This window comes from Triturus cristatus, chromosome 4_2 (genome assembly GCF_964204655.1).
Source record: "Triturus cristatus chromosome 4_2, aTriCri1.1, whole genome shotgun sequence".
Taxonomy (NCBI): Eukaryota; Metazoa; Chordata; class Amphibia; order Caudata; family Salamandridae; genus Triturus; species Triturus cristatus.
The window spans coordinates 779,642,769-779,666,334 of NC_140586.1; the positions used below are offsets into that span (position 1 = coordinate 779,642,769).

At 42.3% G+C, this 23,566-nt stretch overlaps 1 protein-coding gene across 1 annotated transcript in view; it reads right to left on the bottom strand.

The window, feature by feature from the left end:
- Nucleotides 1-1,209: 1,209 nt before the first annotated feature.
- Nucleotides 1,210-23,566, bottom strand: part of LOC146835034 (cytochrome P450 4B1-like) — a 318,638-nt gene continuing 296,281 nt past the window's right edge. Inside the window, exons 11-12 of the mRNA XM_085602694.1 lie at nt 14,145-14,227; nt 1,210-2,217 (exon numbers count right to left, since the gene is read on the bottom strand). Coding sequence (XP_085458820.1) covers nt 2,043-2,217; nt 14,145-14,227 — 258 coding nt within the window. The 3' untranslated portion in view covers nt 1,210-2,042. The remainder of the gene's footprint in view (nt 2,218-14,144; nt 14,228-23,566) is intronic.

The window sequence follows — 23,566 nt, forward strand, 5'->3', positions numbered from 1 at the left end:
ATGTCCCAGAATGTGATATCCTTTAATAGATCCATGTTTAGTATTGGGTATTTCCCACACTGGTTTGGGCGCACTCATGAAATCTGTCTTGAACATTTTCAAGTTTAAGTGTGTACCATTAGCGAGCTAGGGAAGTGGAATATGGGGCTACGGCCAAGTCGCCCGATCCAAGTAGCAGGAAAAACATTTTTAAGGGGCCACCCGGGAGTCCCAAAAAGTGTACCTTATGAAATAATTCACAAAGAACTGGGATTAGGTTATATTATTGACCAGATCTGACTTTCCCCCTTAAAATTTTAGTTATCACTTTGGACAACGGAGGAGCTTGGTTTTAATAGATTAATACTACAGGGTTGTTTAAAACTGGATAAATCCCTCCTGAACCCATGGCTGGCTTACATATTCCATAACATGACGTATTTAGGAAGGCCTGATTTATACGCTAATCCTAGCTGCTTGGTAAAGGTCTGATCATAAATTGGTTGCAGCAGCACTCGCAGATAAGATGGCAGCAGACCGGGAAGACTCTGCAATATGAAACTTTCAGCTAGAAATGCCTTCTTGGTGAAAACGGTTAGTAACTGAGAACCCTATTTAACTTGGAACATAACTCGTCATGCGCGACGTTTATTGACTTATTTTAGGCTGAATTTATTCCTGCGTTTAGTCGCTTTTAATCATGGCTGTTTTAAGGAATCGGAGCAGCCCCTATGTGACTGTGACAATGTCTTGGTTAACGACACACTACACATTGTTATGTTTTGCTCAAAATACAACACTCTACGATATATGTTTTTGCGACCAATTTTAAAATCACGCAAGGTAGACCGGCCTTACTGTATTTACAGTTTCTAAACTCACCAACAGTCTATTTTTCTCTTGTATGTTACCTTTCAGGTGTTTTAAAGCTGTGATCCTGTGGATGTTATTCTTTGTTCTTAATTGACTTGTCCTTTATGATTTTATTTTTAAAATCAAATAAAGATTATATGTTGTTGTTGCAGTTCGATTGTCGAAAGCCAATTTCTGCTTTTGTCATTTTAGGAAACAAGAAGCAAAACAACCTTAGTGTAATTGTAGCTTAAATTATGTATCTTAACTACACGATAGTGAACTTTATAAGCCCAATGTTGTCCTACTCTAAATTGTGAGGCGTTGCATCAGAAAATTAAGACAGTAAACAAAATAATCATGACATGACTCTGGCTTAAATTATTTAGCTTCATAAAAGCAAAACACCATTAATGATAACTGCAACATGATTCTTTTTTAAATTGTTTATGTTCAGAAAAACAAGACAGTAAACAAGATAGCCACTAAATGGTTCTAGCTTAGGTTAAGAAAAGAATACAAAACAGCAAACAAAATAGCCAATATATGAATTAAATTTACATTTCTTAGACTCAGAAAAACAACACAGTAACAAAGACGTGACCCAATTTGACATTGCCTGGGTTCATAAAGCAAACTGTAAACAACAAACCTACGATGAAATCCACGTTTAACTTTTGTAGGTTCAGAGAAGCAAGGGTAGGTAAATCAGTAAACCTTTACTGAAAAGAACCAGTCTTTAAAATATGGAAAATTTAGTGGCAGAGTATATTTAACTTTTGATAAATCAATTAGACTGACATTTTCCTGCATACTTTATTTAAACAGAGAGAATGATTCTAAATTAAGTTCATCCTAACCCTTTTACTATAAATTACTCATGTAGACAGCAGGTTTATGATTATAACAAACATGTTAATCTCTGCCATTGTGGCAATTAAAATGTACACTAATCTTCCACTCTTACACTAATCTAACACTCTTCAGCCTCCCACATCTACACACGAGCATACACTTACACACCATGCATGTTCTTTTACCGACCTTATCTATTTTATAGTCTTTGCCCATAATTTTCCCACGTTTAACAGTTATTTTCGAAAACAAAATGTTAATTTTTAAGACTATTAGTCTTATTAAAAAACTGTTGGAGCTAGTGTACTGTCGTTCATCAGTGGTCACCGTCTGTGATCAGTGTGCTCCATCCGTGGTCAGTCATCCTTTATTTTCTTCACATTCACATGTATCCCATTCTTGGACTGTAAAACAACTTGAGGTACCAAGATGGGAGGTTTGGTTTCATCGCTTGAGAATCTAAACCGCTGAAGGCAGAGGGCGACAGCTGTTTTCATCTCGTTCAAGGCGAAGTTCTGACCAATACAGTTCCTGTCAAATAGAAAGCGGTAAAGGAGGAACATATCTTCGGTATGAAAGAAGCCTTAATTCAGTACATTTAATAGATGTCATCAAAACATTTTGGGCCAACATATCAATTATCGCCAGCATCATTTACCCTACGTAAAGTGTAGATTTCCTCAATTGCTAAGTAGGTGCCTTCAACTGTATATGCCCAGTGATAACTAAAATTATAAGTTCGGCCATGTGCCATGGCATCATACAGTATTTTTCCACTTTGGTGCTTATTACGTGACTCCTTAGAGTTCAATATAAAAGGAGAGGAACTCTCATAGAACAGTGGAATAGGATTCTTGTATCAATTCCTACAAGAGAGTAGTATTAAATGACAAAGACAGTAACCATGTTACCTCTGGGAATTCCTCAGTAACATAATTTAAGTTATTTTAGTATGAGGAATTAGCATTAAACCCATAGGAGAATATTGCATGGGTTATTACAAACAGCATCTTCTATAAACATTTTAGTCATTCCCTTACTAATGCATCACTATTGATGTTAAAATAATGCTTATACATTAAAGAATTAATAATCTGAGGTTGGAAAGCAGACCAGCCTTAAAGAACCAGTTACTTACCTTCGGTATCACATTTTTCTGGTGGATACAGTATCTACCTGCAGATTGCTATCCTTTTGATTCCTCACCTCTTGAATATCCCAATACTCCAGCATTACACAGAAACATTTCTTGACAGCTCTCCCACGTCAACGAGGATGTCACAATGCCCCTGAATCCACATGACATTCTTTGAGCCATAAGAAGCCCTCGTCGGCGTGGTGATGTCAGTTTCCACCCTTTTGTTTCATGCCTTTGAGGCAAACGGGTGAAACCATCATCACAAATGCAATCACAGATTCTAAACATTAAATCCAAGATCTATATATTTATATCTAAATATATACCATCATATATGTATATGAACATTAAAATACATACAAAATATATAAAAAAAACTTCTGCTTGGCATACGAAGAAAAAACAACGGGGAGTTGGGTAGGTCAGTGAGGAATCCGCATTTAGATACTGTATCCACCAGAAAATGCATTACTGAAGGTAAGTATCTTGTTCATCTGATGGATACATCTACCTGCGGTTTCCTCACTTTTTGAATAGAATCCCCAAGCAGTCCTACACTCGGAGGTGGTTGCCTGTCTGCATATACAACAAAAACTTACAAAAACAAAACGAGTAAAGTGACTGTCACTCCTTACTCCAGAGTCTAGACAATAGTGCTTTGCAAAAGTGTGGAGGGAAGCCCAAGTTGCAGCTTTACAGATGTCAACTACAGGGACACCTCTAGCCAATGCAGAAGTTGAGGACTTCACTCTAGTGAAATGAGCTCTAATACCTTCTGGAGGTTCCTTGTAAGCCATGGTGTAGCAGATCTTAATGCAAAGGATGATCCATTGGGATAATTTTATGCAATGCTTTTCCTTTCATCTCGCCCCACAAATCCTACAAACATCTGATCATCCAGCCGAAGATCATGAGTTCTGTTCACATAAAAGGTAACAGCCATTTTAGGGTTCAGTCGATGAAGCCTTCCTCCTCTTTAGAAGGATGTGGACAAAGAGTAGAGAAAGGGTGGTGGGCTGGCCTAAGTGAAATGGAGTAACCACCTTTGGCTGAAAAGAAGTCCTGGCCCTCAAAACCAACTTATCCGCATAGAAATTCTTTCAGAGGGGCTTAGCGCTAAGGACCTGTAACTCACTAACTCTTCTAGCAGGCGTTAAAGCAACTACAAAAAATGTTTTAAATGTTAGTACCTTAAATGATAAATATGTAAAGGTTCAAATGCAGAACACATAAGATAAGTAGGTACGAAATTAATATTCAACTGAGGCATAATGAACAGAGTGGGAGGGTATTTGTTAGTAAGTCCCTTAATAAACCTTAACACTTTAGGGGACTTAAATAGCCTTTAACTGTTGCAACTGCACAGCTTTGCTGCACCAAAGAAACAGCAAAGCGTGATATATCAGACAAACGGGCCTTCAAGGGGTCTAAAGAATTCTCCCCATACCTCTTTACAAACATAGGCCATCTACCAGTATAAACCGATTTGGTGTAGTTCTTTCTGGCGGATAAAATAACATCCACCACATCAAGGAGCAGAGATAAGAACTTAGGTTGTCCTGTTCAATCTTCAGGCATGTAGGTGCTGATTCTGGAGGTGGGGTGTAGAACCTGCACCTGGGACTGGGAAAGGAGGTCTTCCCTTTAAGGGAGATGGAGCAGAGGGCACAGGGAGAGGTGAAGGAGGTCTGTGTACGACACCCTTCGCAGCCGGTCCGAGGCTATTAATATGACTTGGGCCCTGTCTCGTCAAATTTCTTGAGACCCAGAGGAATCTAGGGTATGGGGGAAAATGTGGACAGCTGGGAGTCCCAGTCCAATTGAAACGCATACCCAAATGCTCCCTGCATTGGATACTGGAGGCGGCAGAATGATGGGCAGCGCGTGTTCTCATAATGGCAAAAAGGTCTATCTCAGGGGTCCCCCAGCAAGACACTGCTCATGATTGGCTGAAAAACACACGTCTAGAACTCCGATCAAGTGATTTGCTATGATACAAATCTGATGATCCTAAGCCCAGGACCAGAGTCATAGAGCTTCTCTGCAGAGAAGATATGACCCTACACCTCCCTGCTTGTTCTACATACCACATTGTGGTAGTGCTGTCTGTCAAGACCTTCACTGACTGACTGCAAATGGAAGGGAGGAAGGCCTTGGGGGCCAAGCATATAACCTGCAATTCCAACAGATTGGTATGAAACAATCGTTTTTCTGAAGACCAAAGTCCTTTGATGTCCAGAGCCCCCAGATGAGTTCCCCACCCTAGAGTGGAGGCATCCGTTATCACTTTGGCCAAAGTGAGGAGGCGGCTAAAATTGCTTCCCTTGAAACAGATTGCCGGACACACCAACCATCGAAGATCTGCTGCTGTGTCTCTTGAGGTCCTCACTGATTCTTTGAGATCTCTGTTGTGTTGAAAATGCTGCATAAGGAGGCACCCCTAATGGGCCCTCATGTGCCAGCGTGCATGTGTGACCAACAGAATGCATGAGGCTATCAGACCTAGCAGGTGCAAGACCTTCAGGACTGGAGCAATAACTCCATTCTGAAACATCAGAATCATAGCCTTAATGTCCTGAATCCTCTGAGGAGGAGGGAAGGCTTGATTCACTGTAGTGTTCAGTATTGTCCCTATGAACAGGGTACGCTAAGAGAGGCCCTAGGTGGGACTGGGGATTGTTGATGGAAAAGCCCAGGTTGAACAACAAATGAGCTGACAACTTCAAACGATGCAACAACAACTCTGGAGATTTAGCTTTTATCAGCCAATCATCCAGGTAAGGGAATACTGGCACTCCCCACCTTCTGAGATGTACTGCAACCACCAGCATCACCTTTGTGAAGACTCAAGGTGCGGAAATTAGACCAAATGGAAGGACCACAAACTGGTTATGTTGAGACCCACCATGAAGCAGAGATACTACCTGTGCAATTGAAAAAATGGGGAGGTGAAAATACGCATCCTGTAAATCGATTGAAACCATCCAGTCTTCCTTCTCCAGCACAAGAAGCACGTGAGCTAGGGTCAGCATTTTGACCTTTTCATGCTTGAGGAACCAGTTCCAAATCCTGAGGTCTAGGATCGTCTGCAAATGACCGTCCTATTTGGGAATCAGGAAGTACAGGGAATAGTATCCCTGACCCTGTTGCTGCTCTGTAACCAACACCACTGCACCCTTTTGAAGTAGGGATTGAACCTCCTTTTGAAGGAGCAGAATATGGTCTTCAGAACAAAAACCTTGTTGTGGAGGGGAGGGTGGGTAAATTAGTGGAAGGGTAGGTCGTACCCCTTGTCTACAATATTTAACACCCACTAATCCGATGCTGTGGATCTCCACTGTGGTAGCAATTGGGATGCCCGTTCTCCTACCAGCATAGCATGCGCCAAGATGGGAAAACTAGGGCTGCTTTCCAGGGACATTGGCAGAGGAGGAAGCGGAGGAGGAGGAAGATGGCGGATGGGTAGCTTTGCTGTCTATCTCTGCCCTCCCCCTATAACTCCTATAGAGCGGATTAGAGAGTTGCTGATGTTAATGGTATTGCTGCCTTTCTCAAAAGGAGAAGTTAATTCCAAACCTAAACCCATGGAACCTCTAAAACTGCCTGTAATCCATGGGCTGTGATTGAAGGCCCAAAGATCTTTCCATTGCCTTGCTATCCTTAAATCTTTCCCAGGCAGAATCTGCTTTGGCACCAAACAGTCTTAACCTATCAAAAGGCAAATTAATCAGGGTATTTTGCACGTCTAGTGAGAAATCAGACCCTCTCATCCATGTGTGCCTCCTTGAAGTGTCTGAATTTCCCATCGCTCTTGCATCCGAATTGGTGGTATCCAGGCCCGACTAAATGACTGATCAATCAGCATCCATGCCGTCGTTCAACAGTTCAGTAAATTGTCCATAAGCATCCTCACATAGTGTTGGGATCACTGTTTTGGCAGAGTCCATCAGTGCATGAATGTACTATCCCCATAAAACAATTGCGTTGGTTGACTACAACCACACGCTACCAGAGGAAAACGCCTTATTTGTAGACTGTTCCAATTTGTTTAGATTCTCTATCGTCTGGGTACATAGGAAAAGACCCAGGAGTTAACTTGGATGAACAGAAAGTTTGTAACACTAAACTCTCAGGTGAAGGGTGAGTGGATACAAATATTGGATCTCCCGGACCTGGTTTGTATCTTCTCACAATTGGTCTAGATACTGAAAAGTATGACAGAGGCCTCTGCCAAGCCTCAAGAATTGGTTTAGCTAATGCCCCATTAAAAGGCAATAAAGGCTCTGATGTGGAAGAAGTAGAATGTAGCACTACTGTGAGAAAGTTAGGCTTGTCACCTGCTTTCCTAATCACTGAATGGTATGACATAACTTCTGGCATAGGAATGCCTTTTGGAGACAACAATCCCCATTACGGGGAAGTGTCTAAGCCACTTGCCACTTCCACATCCTCAAATTCTGGATCCAGTCTCCCTCTTTCAGTTCAAGATCGCTTTCTCCGAAAAATGCTCCTCTTCAAGAAGCCTCTGAGAGAGATCTATGCAACTTCAATAATGGCGCTGGTGAAGCCAGTACCGGCATCGGTGACATTGGTAATGGTGCTGCTGACTTCGGCACCTTTATGGAAGAGGCTAATGGAACTGGAGTCGAAATGATGCGATGCTGGAGCGGATGCAGACAAAGTCAGAGAGGGTGTAAACAGTGCTGGTGACTCCTGCTGAACTTCTTTCTGGTCAAGGTGTCATCTTCCTCAGCTGGAGGAGGCCTAGATACCTGGGCCAAAAGTCAGTAACAACGCCTGCTGATATTGTTCCAGAAAACCTCCCGACAAATAAGATGGTGGACCCATGGGGCCCGCAGGCACAACAGATGGAATCATCGTCCTGCTAAAAAAACTGTACATAGCATTAAAAAAATTGAAAGGTCAGACCCCGGAGCAGGGAAAGCTGGATACTCCTGCTCCTGTTGAGGAGGCGGAGGCGAAGAGAGAGATGAAAGAGGGACCGGATCAACCTGCAAAAATAAACCAAAATACAATAACAATGGGAAAAGCACCACTAGTTTGTCACACAAGAACATATTAGTAATAAAGGCTTCAGTGGACTTCATGTAGCCATAGCTTCTGTGGATTTGACAGGCCCCTTGTCGCTTTTTAGTTTTCAGCAAGGCACAATTTATGGTTTATTGTGGATTGGATGGCAAGGTAGAGAATTTATTACGTGTTATTTTTGCTTGCAATGCAAGTTTTATAGCACTTTGCACTTGTTATTATATTTAGCATTTGGTTTGTTGTTTTCATCTATTTTAAAAGTATGTTTCTAATTTTTAATTTCCAGTAAGAGCCAGGCAGAAGGAGCATCTGGCATTCTTGTAAGTATATTTTACCGTCAACTGTAACACAGACCTTTCACACATTATGTAACATTTTGACGAGCTCTGCTGGTCTTGTTGTTCTGATACACATGTTAATCATGCTTTATCACTTGTGTGTATCACGTACAGGAGCACTGAGCACGTTTTTGCTCAATCATTCACTGTGCTGTTGTTTGTATGAGAAGTTTTCAGTATGTTTGTTGATTAAAATACCATTTGGTTCTGGGACATGTTATTAGGGAACCCTGTCTTCTCCAATGCTTGTGTTTTTTAGACATCACTAGTACAACAGCCACAGTGAATGTAAAAAGATGGAATAGGGAATTATAAAGTTTCAATAAATATCACCCAACAAGATTCTTTGATCATATATTCTGATGATCCTAAACTTCCATTAATCCATCATTCAGAATTATATGTGCAGGTTTTGCCTAAATATTTCAAAAACATTGTCTATTTAACTGATAAAGAAATAATTTTCTCAGGTACTTCTGAGGCTTGTAAATTTACTAGTGATCTATCGCTTATTTGCACCCATAAATGGGCATGCATCTTTTTTTATAGTTAGAAACCATCGCTAATTTTTAAGATTTTTGTAGGCCCCAGTAACAAAAGCGGCACCCCGACCCTGGTCATTTCCCTAGTGCATGAAATGCAAGAATCATTCTAACTCAATCAATCAACTGTTTTATGAGGTTAAGAGTCCTGCAATGTTGTGAGTTTTGCATGATTGCCAAAACCAGGCACAGAGTAAAGAGCAGATCACTTGTACCTCTTATAGCGTGCCACATGAATTGCAAGAAGGAACTTAGGGGCTCATTACGATGGCGGCGAGACCGCTACCACCGGCCCAGCAGTGACGGTCCCTCCGCCATCTGGCTCCCATTTCCCCCGCCCCCTTAGGATGGCGGGGGGAATTGTGCCACAAGCATGGTGGGCGCAAAGAGCATCCGCCACGCTTCTGCCACAGGCAATTGTTGCGATTGCCTGGCAGAGCGGATCTGACCGGGGATATGATGGCAGTGCCTAGCAGGTACCACCCGCCCGATCACAATGCTGGCATCAGCCAGCCTTTCTATGGTGGTTGAACCGCCATGGAAAGGCTGGCGGAGGCTGGATGTGGGGGGCCCGTTTTGGCCCACCCCTATGGGGTGGGGGGCCGTTGTGCACTGGGGGGTACCTACGTGCCTGCCACATTGTGCAGGGAAATGCACAACATGGCCATTTAGCACTGCGGTGGGTGCTGCAGCCAGCAGCACCCGCCGCAATGTTAAATTGCCAGATGTGACCACCGCGGTGGTCGCATCATAATTAGGGGTGCGGGACCGCCGTATGACAGGCGGGCGGTCCTGATCCCTCTACGATGGCTGGCGGACTCAGGTCTGCCCACCATCGTAATCGGCTCCCCAGAACAGGGTCTGGCCAGAGGATATGGGGTGAGTCTCTGTCCTGTTAACTACATCGACAACAGCAGGAAGTAGGGGCTGTGTTTGCTCTGTAAGGTTTATAGAGGAACCAATGCATATGTTGTAAGCTCTCGAAAAGACTGAATTTTAGATTGCTTGTCCCAAACCCCTGTCATGCGAGTTGAGCAGTTCTGAACATTCCCTCTCAGTCTCCACTGCAGGGGTCTCCAACCTTTTCCTTGATGAGAGCTACTTATGTTCAATGAAAATACTTCCAAGCTATTAATACTTTTTATCAGTGTTGTAATACTGACCATATCCGACAAGGTAACATAAGTGATTATTCTGTGCAAGATTATCAGTAGTGAGGACCTTGATGTATCATCAGTAATGTCCAAAAAATGATTGATCCATTTGGAATCTCTCAACAAGGGCAACACAACAGCCATAGTAGCAATGTTGTGGCATCAAGGTAATAAAATTAGTAATAACTCTCCTCAATGCAGAAAGATTTATCCTTCAAATATCAGTTTTAAATAAATTTTTGGGAAAACCAACATTATTATACAAACATGATCTAATGAGTTCCCGAAACTACACACATTTTTCAAATTTTGAATAAATGAACTAATTAAATCATGGGAAAGCTTATAATTTATAAGCTGCATTGCACAGAGGGGAGCTTCTTATTAGCAACTGGATAGCTACCAATAGCTCACAAGCCTGCTTTAAGAAATTGTTCTGTGGGTCTTGAGTATAGTTCTCTGATCAGTGTTTCGTACAGACCTGAAAGACTCCTTTCGCTAGTATTTTGGCTAGATTTTAATGTCACCATTGAGGGCCCAATTCCGATCTCGTAAGGAAGGCTCTCCGTACGACTCTGATCCGTAGGGCTTTCCATGCGAATCATGTTCCTGGAGTCCAAGCGAGCAAGTACAATGCATCCGTATGCTTATGGACTCAGTTCGCTCGGACTCCCATTGAACTCTATAGGAGCGTGTATACTAGACGCGTACACAAGATCCCATAGCAAACAGGGGGGTGGGGCAAAGTGTAAACTCTGTGGCGGGCACCCCATTGTGCCCGCCACACTGTGCATGCTTGGATCGGGGGGAACCATTGGCACCCCCGTGACAGATTCAGAGGCCTCTGGGTGAAGGGGGTGCCTGCTACGGCCCCCCGAAGTATGTTTCCGACAGCCAGTTCATTTCACTGAGACCGAGTCGATGCAGGTGTCCGAATCAGGCATCATACTCGCTCGGTCGGTATCCGGCTCCATTGCGCGGCACGATTCGGCTACAAACAAGTCGTACGGACAGGATCGGGTTGGGAAACGCGTACTCAATCTTTGCATCGTACTTGGTCGTTCGGACCTGTGTAGGATTTAGTTGGAAAAAAGGGCTACGAATCGGATCCGGTAAAGCCAAATCTGATTCGGAGGCCTTCCTAACGACATCGGAATTGGGCCCTTTCAGCTTGGCTAGGCATACACTTGCTCAGCGCCAGCATATCCTTGTGGGTGATAGTGTACTTTGCAAATACAAATAGCACAATACAGAGGCCTCAATTCTGAAAAGCAGAGCTCAGAGGAGAAAAAGACAACTTATTACTTTGTATTGTCAAGTGGACTTTAGGGGGAGCGGGCTGCCTACCCCCCTCCGCGGCCAGGTTTGTCCACAGTTTACCGAGGCGGCGCTCCCCGACGATGATCACTGCCCAATGGGGGGCCTCGATTTGGTTGTGTTGCTGCCTCGCATAGTCCTTGGGGGAGAGTCTGCAGGAAAGCGTGTGGCCCCAGCCAACCATGCCTTTGTCACTCTAGAGGCTCTGGCCATACAAACAAGCTCAAGGCATGGGCAGCCTACCCATCTCAGCGGCCAGGCCCGGTTCCAGTGGTAGAGGGTGATGCTCCACCCGGCGGTAACTCTTGCACAGAAGGGAGAAAGGACGCCGGGAACCCAGCAGACCCCAGCGGGCACGTGAGCCCTTTACTCACGTCCAATGAGGGAAGGGTCGCAAGCCCGGGCACAGTCCTCCGCTTCAGATATCGACCTCCCCACACACTGAATGTGCTGGCAGGTGAGTATCGGCTAGGTCGCGGAACACCCTCAGTGCATCCCACCGCAGAACCAAAGGACTTTGGCTGGTCATTGGCACATTGTAGACAGGATTATTGGTGGCCGTGACGGAGCAAGCTTAGGACGTGACTGCTCCCGTCGCCATCTTGGACACGTCCCCATCTATTTCACACCTTAATAGAATTTCAATGTTATGTGTGTGTCCCTGAAAGTTCAAGTTCAGGCAGCTGGATAAATATATATAATGATCACAGCTGAGTGGAGAGCAAGGTATTTATTTGTGAAAGCACACAACTTCGGTCCAATCAAAACACATACTCCTGGCTCCCAACAGGCCCACATCAGGATCTGCACATTTTGTGACGGCAGCGTGTTTGGCTTTTTTTGTTTTCACACTTCAACAACATTGCTTTTCATAAAGCTGAAAAAGTTTCTAAAAAATTAAGTGAAGTTTAGGTGGAAGAAAGGGTCAAACTTCATGCAGACGATGTCCTCTTCTTCCTAGCAAACCCACACCTTTCAGGGCCTTACTCCCCGGAGATCATAAAGTTATATGAACACGCTTCCGGACTCTGAGTGAATTGGAAAAACTCCTTACCGGTTCCTTTTCAGGGTAATCAAGAGACTATATCTTTGCAAACATGTATCCCTATTAAAAAATTGAGTTTCCACTGCTTGTGCATCTACATTTTTCGGGACCCTGACCTGGAATGGAGCCTTAATCTCTCACCTCTGGATACCAAAATGAAACAGCTATTCCATCCTCTTGGGGAAGTGGTGTCATTTAAGATGATGATGATCTCCCCCATGTTCTATACATGCTCCAAAATCTTCTGTATGAGATACCAAATCATTGGTTCCAGAAATTCACCAATGTGATTCGCAACTTCTTATGGTCAGGTCACTCACCCGGCATACCCTAGGACCAATGTCGGTATATTATGAGGAACAGAGATGGCCGATACTCAGTTGTACTATTGGACATTCCAACTACTGCTAATTAACGAATGGCTGACCGGAGGCTAGGACAACCCGCATATAAAGCATAGAACTCATTTGATTAGGCCTCAACAGCATACTGGGACACACCACCTCACAGACTTGACTGCTGTGGTCTTCAAGATCTGGACTTTCATTTATGGGACAAAAAATTAACTGAGCTCACGCCACTGTTGGAGGTACAGTGGCTACACCAAACAACTCATCTGGAGGGAATTATGAAATGGGATAGAATTAGAATTAGTACTGTTGGATGTTGTGAGATTAAAGATTTACCTGTGGGAATGAAGGTCATTGTAACAATATCTTATTATTTGTTGTGCACTGAATCTGAAACGGACTGTGCTGTGTGTCTTTATGGGAACATAATTAAGTTGGTTTGTGAAGAAAAAAAAATTAGGTGAAGTTACAGTGGCAACAACTTGGCAACTTCGCACCCCCCCCCCACTTTAAATGTATGGAATTTGAGTGCCATAGGCCCCCACAGATTTATTTATTTGTGGGCAGGTCTAGAAGCGTCTCCCTATTCTTAGCAGGGCACTGCATGAAGGCGTGCGCGGATGCTGCTATTGTGATCTTATTGGTCTTTGATATAAGGATAGCTACGAATACATTGCAAAAAACATACCTGACAATACATGAAGCATTAATGGTAAATTTCAGATGGAGACAAATGCCATAAAGTAATTTATTCCTCCTCGATTGCCTGTGACTTCATTCACAGTGCCTTTACTACCCAGAATCCAACTGGAGTACTGGGTGGGAATAGATTGACCTGTGGTAGTGAACAAATGACCTTCCTCCACCACCCAGGAGAAGAGAGGCCTCTTTCCCAGTTACCTCAGACTGGATGCAGTACCACCCTTGCCTCACTACCGGCCAGTCTCAGAAACACCCACTGGTGACCCCTCGGCCCAGTGCCCACATATGAGGACCAGCAAAGTTCACCTGTCCACTACGGACACTGTAATCACAACAAGCACCACACTGTGGCTGTGGGGAGAGAGAGGAGTAACTTGCATGTGGGTAATCCTTGTGCAATTGAGCTCGGCAGTCCAATAATTGTTATGATAGGCGGGGGGAAACTGAAAAGGCTTTTCTCTACTTGCTCCACAAGACCCCAGATAAAATGCACATCGACACCTTTGTTGTGTCAAAGTCCATACACTACAGTTAAGCACAAACCTAGATTGTACTTTCATTTACCAAATAAGGCCTCTATTCAGTTGCCGGAATTTTAATTTGGCCATTAAAAAAAATTAATGAGACACACGGTAAATAAATTCTGAATTAATTGCATGCAAATCTGTCCCCCAACATAAGAATGAAAAATCATCGCAGGTATAAGCTTCATGTAATCCCCTTGGATACCCTCCAAACAAGGCATACATGATCGTTCCATTCACCTAATCTACATGTAGGAATAATTGCACAATATATATATACTGAAAAGCAAGCATAGTACCTTGAGCCAGCAGCGAAAGGCAAATATGCATGAGAGTGCCTATGGGATGAATTATCTGGCAGGAACCTCAAGGGGTCAAACACCTGCAACAAAACAAATTGTCATTACACATGCACTGGGCAACCAGGGAGCATCACATACACATGCACACAGGACTCAACACTTTATGTTCAAATGGTTACTCCTCACAAAAGTGCTAATTCAGTTGGTAATAAAGTTGGTCCTGTATGATGAATCCAAACAAATCTTTAAAAACATGTACATCTGTATGCAAGACTGGTCTTCTAAAATATTGTGCATATTCGTCAAGAAGGAAATGTTTCAATCAGGTACCCAGGTGGCCTTTTATTTCTTCTATTTGTATGATCAAATTTATTGATTTTTTTGGTCAGACATGGTCAAATATTTGTAGGAGAAAGTAACTAGACACGTCCTGGAATCTGATACAATGAAGCACATGACCTTTGGTCCTGGTTGGACACGGTCTCTTTGAAAAATGGCACAGATCGGTGAGAACGCAATGAAAGATTATGTTCAAACACTTTCTAAGAACTTAAGGAATTCAAATCAAACCAGCATGTGAATTTACAAGAGTAGATAACACGGGGTCTTTAGAAGCATGTTCTGAAGCTAAGAGGAGAGGTTCGGGCCAGATGTACGACCATTTGCAACTGCGACTTGCAAAATGCACCAAATTGCGAGTCTCAATTTGCGAGTCGCAATTGCCAATGTACAACAGTGTCTGAGACACTGTTTGCGATTCCCAATGGGGTCGCTAATTGCAAAAGGGCTACGACCCCCTCACTGTGAGGGAGGAGCTCAGGGATGTTTTGAAAAAATAACTGCATAAGACCATGCTTTTGGACTTATGCAGTTATTTTTTCAACACTGCATCTGCACTTTTTTTAATTTGGACATCAGTAGATATTGAATAAACATGTTTTCTTCTGATTATCCATTTTAATGAGCACATCACGTTTGATACAACTTGCACTGCGCCCATCACCTTTACAAATTTAACTCTTAACATCTGACGGATTTTAGGTAATCCAATCTTACCTTTCAAAACATCCCTGAGCTCCTCCCTCACAGTGAGGGGGTCATAGCTCTTGGCTGCACTAAGCTTTGCGACCAAAAGGAGATCCCAGATGATGAAGCATGTCACTTCAGTGAGTGATGGGATTCCGTACTTTTAAATGGGACTCATTCAGGTAAAACTAGAGGTTTCATTTTGCATGACATGCTTATAGTTCACCATTAGAGGAAATAGACCCATGGATATTCCGTCTTTTTGTAGAGCATTTTTGGGGAATATATCCGCGCTGGTCTTAGAACATCTTTTCCCTTAGACTCCCTCCTTGATCTTTTGTTTGTATTTAGTAAATAACAGTTAACAAAATAAGAATAAATAACACATAAAGAGAAAAATATAGGAAAAATATCGAGCTCAAAAGAGATAATCTACAATAAAAAAACATCACCTGAAGAAACAATGGGAGAAATGATCCATGTTATTTTATAAAATAACTTAGAAAGTTCCTATAAAAAGGAGAGTCGCTGTGTGAAGATCTTAAAGGGGAAGGCACCTAAATTAGGCTAGCTAGTGATGGCCTCGGGTCGGCCTTTTTCTTGTTTTGAGACCAGTGAAGAACTTACCTTCTGACCTGGAAGAATTCCCGGTTTGAAACCATTCCAGTAGCTTGACCTAGGAGAATGTGCTCGTCAAGATGATGTTTAATTTAGGCTGTGAGGCTCTCAAAATTGCAGTGAACCAAACACACATGCACGTCATAGTAAAGTTTCCAGTGTTTTATGGAGATGCCCAACCCTGCATCTGTTTGAGTGATAAAAGAGAGCAATGATCAGAGCTCTGTGGGTCCTTCAGACCTTGGTACCATGTGCCACTGCACCTGCTGCACCAATGGAAGCTATGTCTTTGGCATCTCAAAGTGAAGGCCAGAAACTGTGTCAATGGTGGACAAGATTTGATACAATGTGGTTGGGTGCAAATCAACTGAAGGAGTTGAACTTCTCAATCATAAGCATCAAATGTCTGACTCATAGTTACAAGATGCCCTGAGATAAGGAGCCATAGCAGCCCTGGGAATAACAGGCCAAAATACAAACTGATGCTCACAGAATGTGTTTAAAGTCAAAGTCTTCTGGCTTAACGACCTTGAAGCAACCATTTTATGACTTACTCATTATGGACATCAACTGAACAGAAACAATCTGCTTTCTTTTCCTCTCCACTTGAGTCTAATCCCAGGAGCCATGTTGATAGGTTAAAGGGTGCCCGCTTGTTTTTCTATTCTTCAGTGCCTGCTTTGTGCTGTCACCATATTTTATCATGGCTAAAGTTTAATTTCCTGCTGGAATTTGCAGTCGTGGCTGGTGTTTGGCCGGAGTGGCGCGACAGCGAGGTCGGGGGGGGCGGGGGGACGACGACAGAAGATGGGGAGGTGGGGGGAATTGAGCAGAAACGGACAACAAATTTACATTAAAAAAAAAAATAATAACTTACCTTCCGCCTGCTGCTCTTTTCCATGTCCTCGATGCAGCACAGGCTCCCAGCCTCTTCTGCGGCTAGTTCTGACACTGCTCTCCTGTTTGAAAGCAGCCTCAGGATTGGCTTTAGCGCTGGCAATTCATGCTCCTATAGAGACTGTGAGCCTGTGCTTTGCTGTCTCCAACCCAGCAACACAGATGGGTTGGAGACAGCTCAGTGCGCATGTCAATTTGGCTGGCCCAAGACGGCTGGCCAAACTGACATGTGCACTGACAACAGTGCAACCACTCCCTCTGCTGCTGCCCTTGCAATGGTACCGGCCCCCAAGATTGGACCAGTCCACAGAACCTTGAAAACAAAATGATAATACACCAGTTTTATTATTGTTTTATAAAGTTTTGAGGCTGGCAGGGGGTGCGACAGAGCGTCGCTCCCCCTGCCAGCTTCAAAACGTGAAAAATATCTGCCTTCGCGGAGGATGTGCCACTGGGAGTTTGTTTATGTGGCATTTGTTGTTCTAAACTTATGTAGTTATTAAAATCTCCTAACCTATGCAACTGTTCTTATATAGCCTATATTTAGTAGTATTTGTTCCAGGTAAATATCGCACATAACGTTTTGTGTCTTGCTTGCATGATATATAATTACAAAATATATAAAACTGGATTTCCTGTGAATACTGCTCGTAGTACCGTGCTGGCATATTGAATCGGTCTCCTGTTAGATGCAGTAGATATTACCAATTTACAGATTCTAAAAGGGCAAAGGCAGTGATAGCCAAACAAAAGTCACATGCAAGCTCTTCTAGAGTGATACAAATAGTACGGCTGTTAAGCCTGTTTTCTAACGAAAATCGTTCACCAAGTGATAGAAAGCTGAAAGTTGGTACAGACATTCGTCTTTGTAATAGCAATCATATAAGGGCAAGACCTAAAGAGGATTATACCTATGACGTCATATAATCTAATCAAAATCCAAGATGACCGACAAATATAAAAAAATCATGTTAAATCTTCTGATTGCGCCAAATTTGGTACAAAAGTTAATGTGAACACATCAGTGCATGTCATGTGCATGCCCACATTGGATCTAGACAATGAGGTTAATAATACAAAACCAATGGCCACCAAAATCATGTAGCAAACATTAAAATTCAAATCTGTTATAAATTTGATGTTAATATTCATACTTTTTGACATGTATCAATATTTATTAATATGTATTCTATATTAATAAGTACCTTTCTTTTTTTCAGCTTCAACACGTCTTCTGTAATGCCTGAAAATGAGTAGTATGCCGAAAGAATATCTTATTGCGACACCCACAACCAGTGATCAAGCTGTGCAGCAAGATGATATTGTGCAACAAATTGGCTCATTTGTGTTGTCAGGAAAGCACTTCAGAAAGACTTATTAGCCCAGCAAATGCTACACAGAAACATTATGGGTATGGATATAGTGTTTTAGACCATAACCTGAAGAAATATAAAGAATTGGAATGCTACCCCATGAATATCGAACTAGAACAGCTTAATGATAGTTCTGGTATTGAGCAGACATTAAGAACTAACAATGCAGCGTGGAATAAACTGTGTTTTAAAAAGTGCGACAATCTAAAGCTGCAAAGGGCTCAGAAAAGAACACATAGTGATGCAGTTCTATATCGTCAGTTAAAACATGTTCAGCAATTCCAGTTACAAATAAAATTTGTGAAAGAAATGCATGTTTCTTTTGCAACAAATCAGATACACCTGTAATGTATAAAGCAAAAACAGATGATGTGGATGCTAAATTTCGTCTGTCTGCTGAGTTAGTTTAAGATACATCACTTATTGGAAAATTAGCTATGGGTGATATGCACACGTGGGATGCTGAATACCATCATAAATGTTTAGTTGGACTCTATACCAGAGAATGCAGAGAATGAAAGAATAAAAACAAATCATCTAGTCAGACCTCAGTAGAAGGAATAGCTCTAGCTGAGCTTATACCGCATCTGAATGATTCACGAGTGGGAGATGTAAAAAAATAATTTTCAAACTCTGTGACTTAATAAACCTTTGCACAAGCAGAGTAAGGTAGCTTGATTCCACTGCAGGTCAGGTTAACTATACACGACTAAAAGAGAGAATTCTCAGAAATACAAGAGGTTTGAAGGCATACAATTAAGGAAGAGATGTCCTGTTAGCTTTCAATGATGACGTAGGATCCGCATTAGTATTTGCCAGTGACAAGTTCGATTCTGACACCGTAAATATTGCTAATGCAGCAAACGTTAGAAGGGATATGAGGCAGAAATCTGAAAACTTCAATAGAACTTTTGGGGATGGTTGTAGAAATCGTTCAGTTCCGGAATTGCTTCTTGTCCTTGTTAAAATGATACTTGATGGATCCTACATATGAGATCTGTATTCCTGTGAAACAGTCACTATTAACATAATGTTGTCTATTTCCGAATTACTGATGTTTAACACTGTAAAGAATTCAAGAACAGATTCTTCTCGTTCCTAGACATAACAGCAACACACAAACTCCTCTGTCTATATACATTGGTCTTTCTATCCACAGTCAAACAGGAAATCGAGGACTTCTAGCCAAGTTCCATAAACTAGGTATTTGTATTTCATATGATGGGTTTTTGCAAATACCTGCTGAATTAGGAAATAGCATTTGCCAAATGTATGAGAGTGAGCAAGTTGTGTATCCACCAAATCTGAAGTTGCAAGTAATCACTGGTGGAATTATTGATAACCTAGATCAAAGCCCAAGTCCCATGACGGCTCAAGACTCCTTTCATGGAACAGCAATAACTCAGGCAGAACAGCCAGCATGAGAACTAGAAGGAATTGATTGAGGTATTGTGATGATTAATTCTAATATGGCAAAGTCAAAACAGATTTCAAATCTACCAGTACTGTTTACAAATATCAAACCAGCTTCAATGAACAATACAGATTATCACGTTCCAATACTATTTGCAGTAGTTGATAGTCAAAGTGATCTCATGATGCTGCTAACACCTATGAATATAAATGGCTTGAAAGAGTGATGTGCAATGTTGAGGGTGGAAATATTTCTTCTGATGAAAGCATATCTTGGGCAGCATATTGTTGCAAAGTCATCCAGTGTGCCCTCCCATTTTTTGCTGACTGGTACTGGTGGTAACTGACTTTAACTGTCCCTGGGCTCTGTCCAACCAGGGCCAGTGCTATGTTGAAAACACAATGAAAACACACACATACATGAGGGTACGCCATATATATTAGGATACACTTATAATAGGCATGACCTACCCTATAACTGCGTAGTATATTATAGGGCATGGTAGATTAGAGTCCAGCAGCCACTCTGCACTTGCATGTGTGCGTTGCTGAGATCTTAAGGTCGTTTTAAAAGCGGCCCTGTATTGAAGCACTGCTTTTAAATGTAATATGTGTCCAAACATGACTTTGGTGGTAGGGGCACTTAAAAACTGATAAAATACAATATCTTGGCATATAAGGTACCCACAGGGTCCCCCTAGGAGTCCCAGGGGTTAGGCGGGGTCATGTCCTTATAAGGAGGGCCCTTATAAAAGAGGTTTATATGCCCTGGAGATAGAGAAATGTAAGATTTCACTTCCCCCATTGTAGTAAAGGGCTTCCCAAAATCAGCTTTTGTGCTAGGAGAACTGTGGAGTGAGGATCTACACTATTTTTGCATATTCAAGACCCCTAATATCTCCCATGGGTGTCCCAGAGGTGGGGTTGATGCAACTATAAGCAGGCCTTTATAAAAGATGTTTTATAGCTGTAGTTATGGAGAAATTGCTCATTTCATTGTCCCTATTGTAGATCCCCAGCTAAATAGGATAACGTGGCAATAGTTTATTAATTTATTAATGCATAACTATTTCTAGGGATTAACAAAAATATAATTCAAGGACTTAGAAGTATGGTATTGATAAATCCAACAATATGCCATTGTTGAATTTATCCTAAAGTATACAGAAAAGAAGTTATAAGCTTTCTTGTATGTAAGCCAAAATTCAGCCTTCTTGCAGTCTCCCCTGATTGGTCAGAGTTAAGAGGATTAGCCAGGCTACTTTGATTAAGTGTTTAGTGGCTCACCCAGGGAAAGGTTAACTCTTGGAGAGAGCTCTGCTACACATGAATGCCAGAGGAGAGGGGTGGTAAAGCATGGCACTTCAAAGGGGGATAGGACAAGCAAGGAATTCCAGGCCTATCTACCCACCAGCTCCCCTGTCCCATCCAGATGGCAGGCTTAAGGCAGGAATTTGCCGATGGTAGGGGGAGGAGAGCTTTGGAAATGAGCCATACTGGAGGTTGGCTTAACAAGCTCTTGCTCCTCTGCTGAGAGTTCAGCCATACTGAATTTTGGAATAATAGTGCTTTCTGGGAGAAGATTATGTCACACTTTGGAGGAAGTGGTCATGCTCAAGGGTGTTGCCCTGCACCTCATTGGACAGGAGTGCTCTCCTGCTTGAACCCAGAAAACAATGAATAGATATGTGAGAGATGCAGAGCCTCTCAGATCTGATTCTTGAAACTAAGAGAAAGAGGCTTGCTAATCTGGAAACTTGATTTGCACCATCAGGCCCTGCATTCTAACTGACTGAGCCTGCTGCATTATTTGGAACTATAGCCCTTTGGATGTCCCTTGCTTCAAGAGGAATAAAGTGTGGACTCCCTGCAAGCTATAGGTTAACAGAGATCAACTGGACCATCACCACCAATAATCCCCAGCCTAGAGTGAGTCCAGTGGATTTGTAATGGCTTTGTCCAAGTAAATTATGGAAACTGATGTCACAAAGTTTCAAGGACCATTTTAGAGATTTCAGACCCTTGGATTGTGTTTTGGACACTTTGGACCCCCAAGAATATCTTCAGGAATATGTTCTAGAAGTCTGGAGCAACTTTTGAAAAAAGCTTCATAAAGGGACCGACTCAACCGCGAGAGCCAATCTGGCAACCTTCAACCGCGAGCTGGCCTGTCCTGCTGGCTCGTCCCGTTGAAAAGCTCCTGAGGTCCAACTTGCAGAGTTTGAGCAGGAGCACCCTGGAAAACAAGCCGGTGAACCTTCGCTGAACTAAGACTGATGAAGAGCATTGAGGGACCCCGGCAGAAAAAGTTCCAGAAAGGTTTTTAAGTCAGAAGGTAAAATCTTGACCAAGGCCTACTGCAAGGGGTTTCGGAGCAGGGCTCAATCGCGGTCGGCCTGTAACTTTGACTTTGCCCTGGTCAAGCACAAACAGATGTCCCAAGGTGGCGCTACAGGTTTCTAAGTTCTATATAGTGATGAATCTTTAAAAATTCATATATCCAGTTCCCTACTTTGGATGTTTAGCGTGGGATTTTTATTGTGTGCTGTGTCTTAATTATTTACTGAATTGGTGTTTTAAAATGCTTTACATACCTGTCTCCTAAGTTAAGCCTGCCTGCTTGCAGCCAAGCTACCAGGGGTTGAGCATGGGAATACTTTATTGAGACCTGTACTGTACACTAGACTGTGCTTGTGGCCTTTTTTCCAATTATAGATGCATATTTATCACTACTAATAACCCACTTTCAAACACATATCATGTATCATTGCTACCACCAAATCATTATTTTGGAATGACCTTCAGTTGCAGCATGGAATGAATGAAGTATAACTCGTGTGTCCGCTTACTCATGATTGCAAGGCGATATCAATTTGAAATTCGTAATTGGTGTGGAACTTGCAACTTTCTCCTGACAGGTTAACATTTTTTCCTTCCCTTTGATGCTAGTAAGTCCCACATGCCTACTCAGTAAACCAAACATCTGTCTTTCGTCAAATAGACCACTGTCAACCACTGTATTGTTGCTGCTGTTTACATGGCATTGCATAAAAGACATTAAAAGAGTCTATTAATTATCTCAATCCAGGACAAACACCTATTATTTCAATGGACCAACCTCTCTTCGCCTTAGCAAAACAAAATCAATGGGATTTACCACATCTATATGGTCAACATAAATATGTTGTGATGATGGAGGGACTTCATATCAAAATGATTTTCTTTAAAGTACTTGGGGACTGGCTTTTAAACAGTGGGTGGCCCTGATTGTTAGTGCGAGCTGACATCACTACCATAGGAAAAGCTGATGCTATATTGAAGGCTTCCCACTTAACCTGTACATGTCATGATCATCAAATTACTGTTGTTGCTCTGTACATATTACAGAGGAAGACTTATCAAAGTTGTCTTTGAAATTAGGCCGTTTTCTAACTGGATTAAGTGGAAATCGAACTAGCACCCACACTTCTGTAGGATGGATTAAGCCACGCCCTATTTACAACGCTAAGTTAGCATAAACAAGATCATTGTTAGCAAGCAAGCTTGTCGTTTCTGCTGCGCTGCACACGACACTGTTGTTATGTGTTATTCATTTTAGAAATGCTGCCTCGACTTTGCCTTACAGGATAACAAACTGTTGTTTCACATTCTTAACCGTGAAATGTGCCCTTGGTCTGTACATCATGCAAAGAACGCGTCTGGGTCACTAGAAGGTACAGAGTGTTGTGTTTAGATTGATCGTACCACTTGTTAGACATATCATGCATACAGCTGCCAATATCTGAAGGACAAGCGTCTTTAATATTGCAGAACAGTTTGGTTTTACATTCATTCGAACAGAAGAGCTGATGCATGAGAGAGCTGATCCTTTGATGTGATTCTACTAAGCTGATCTATACGGTATGGGGTCCCCCCTGTTAGCCTAAGAGACCTTCTAATAGTCTAATAATAATAATGTATTAGATTCTAGTGAAAGGAGTGTGGCTGTATACCACTGTCATTATTAGTATGATTGCTCCTTTCATTTTGTATGGTATTGTAATAATGCTTATGGTTCTGATCTGTACTGTTAGTCTGCTAGTGTTAGCCAAA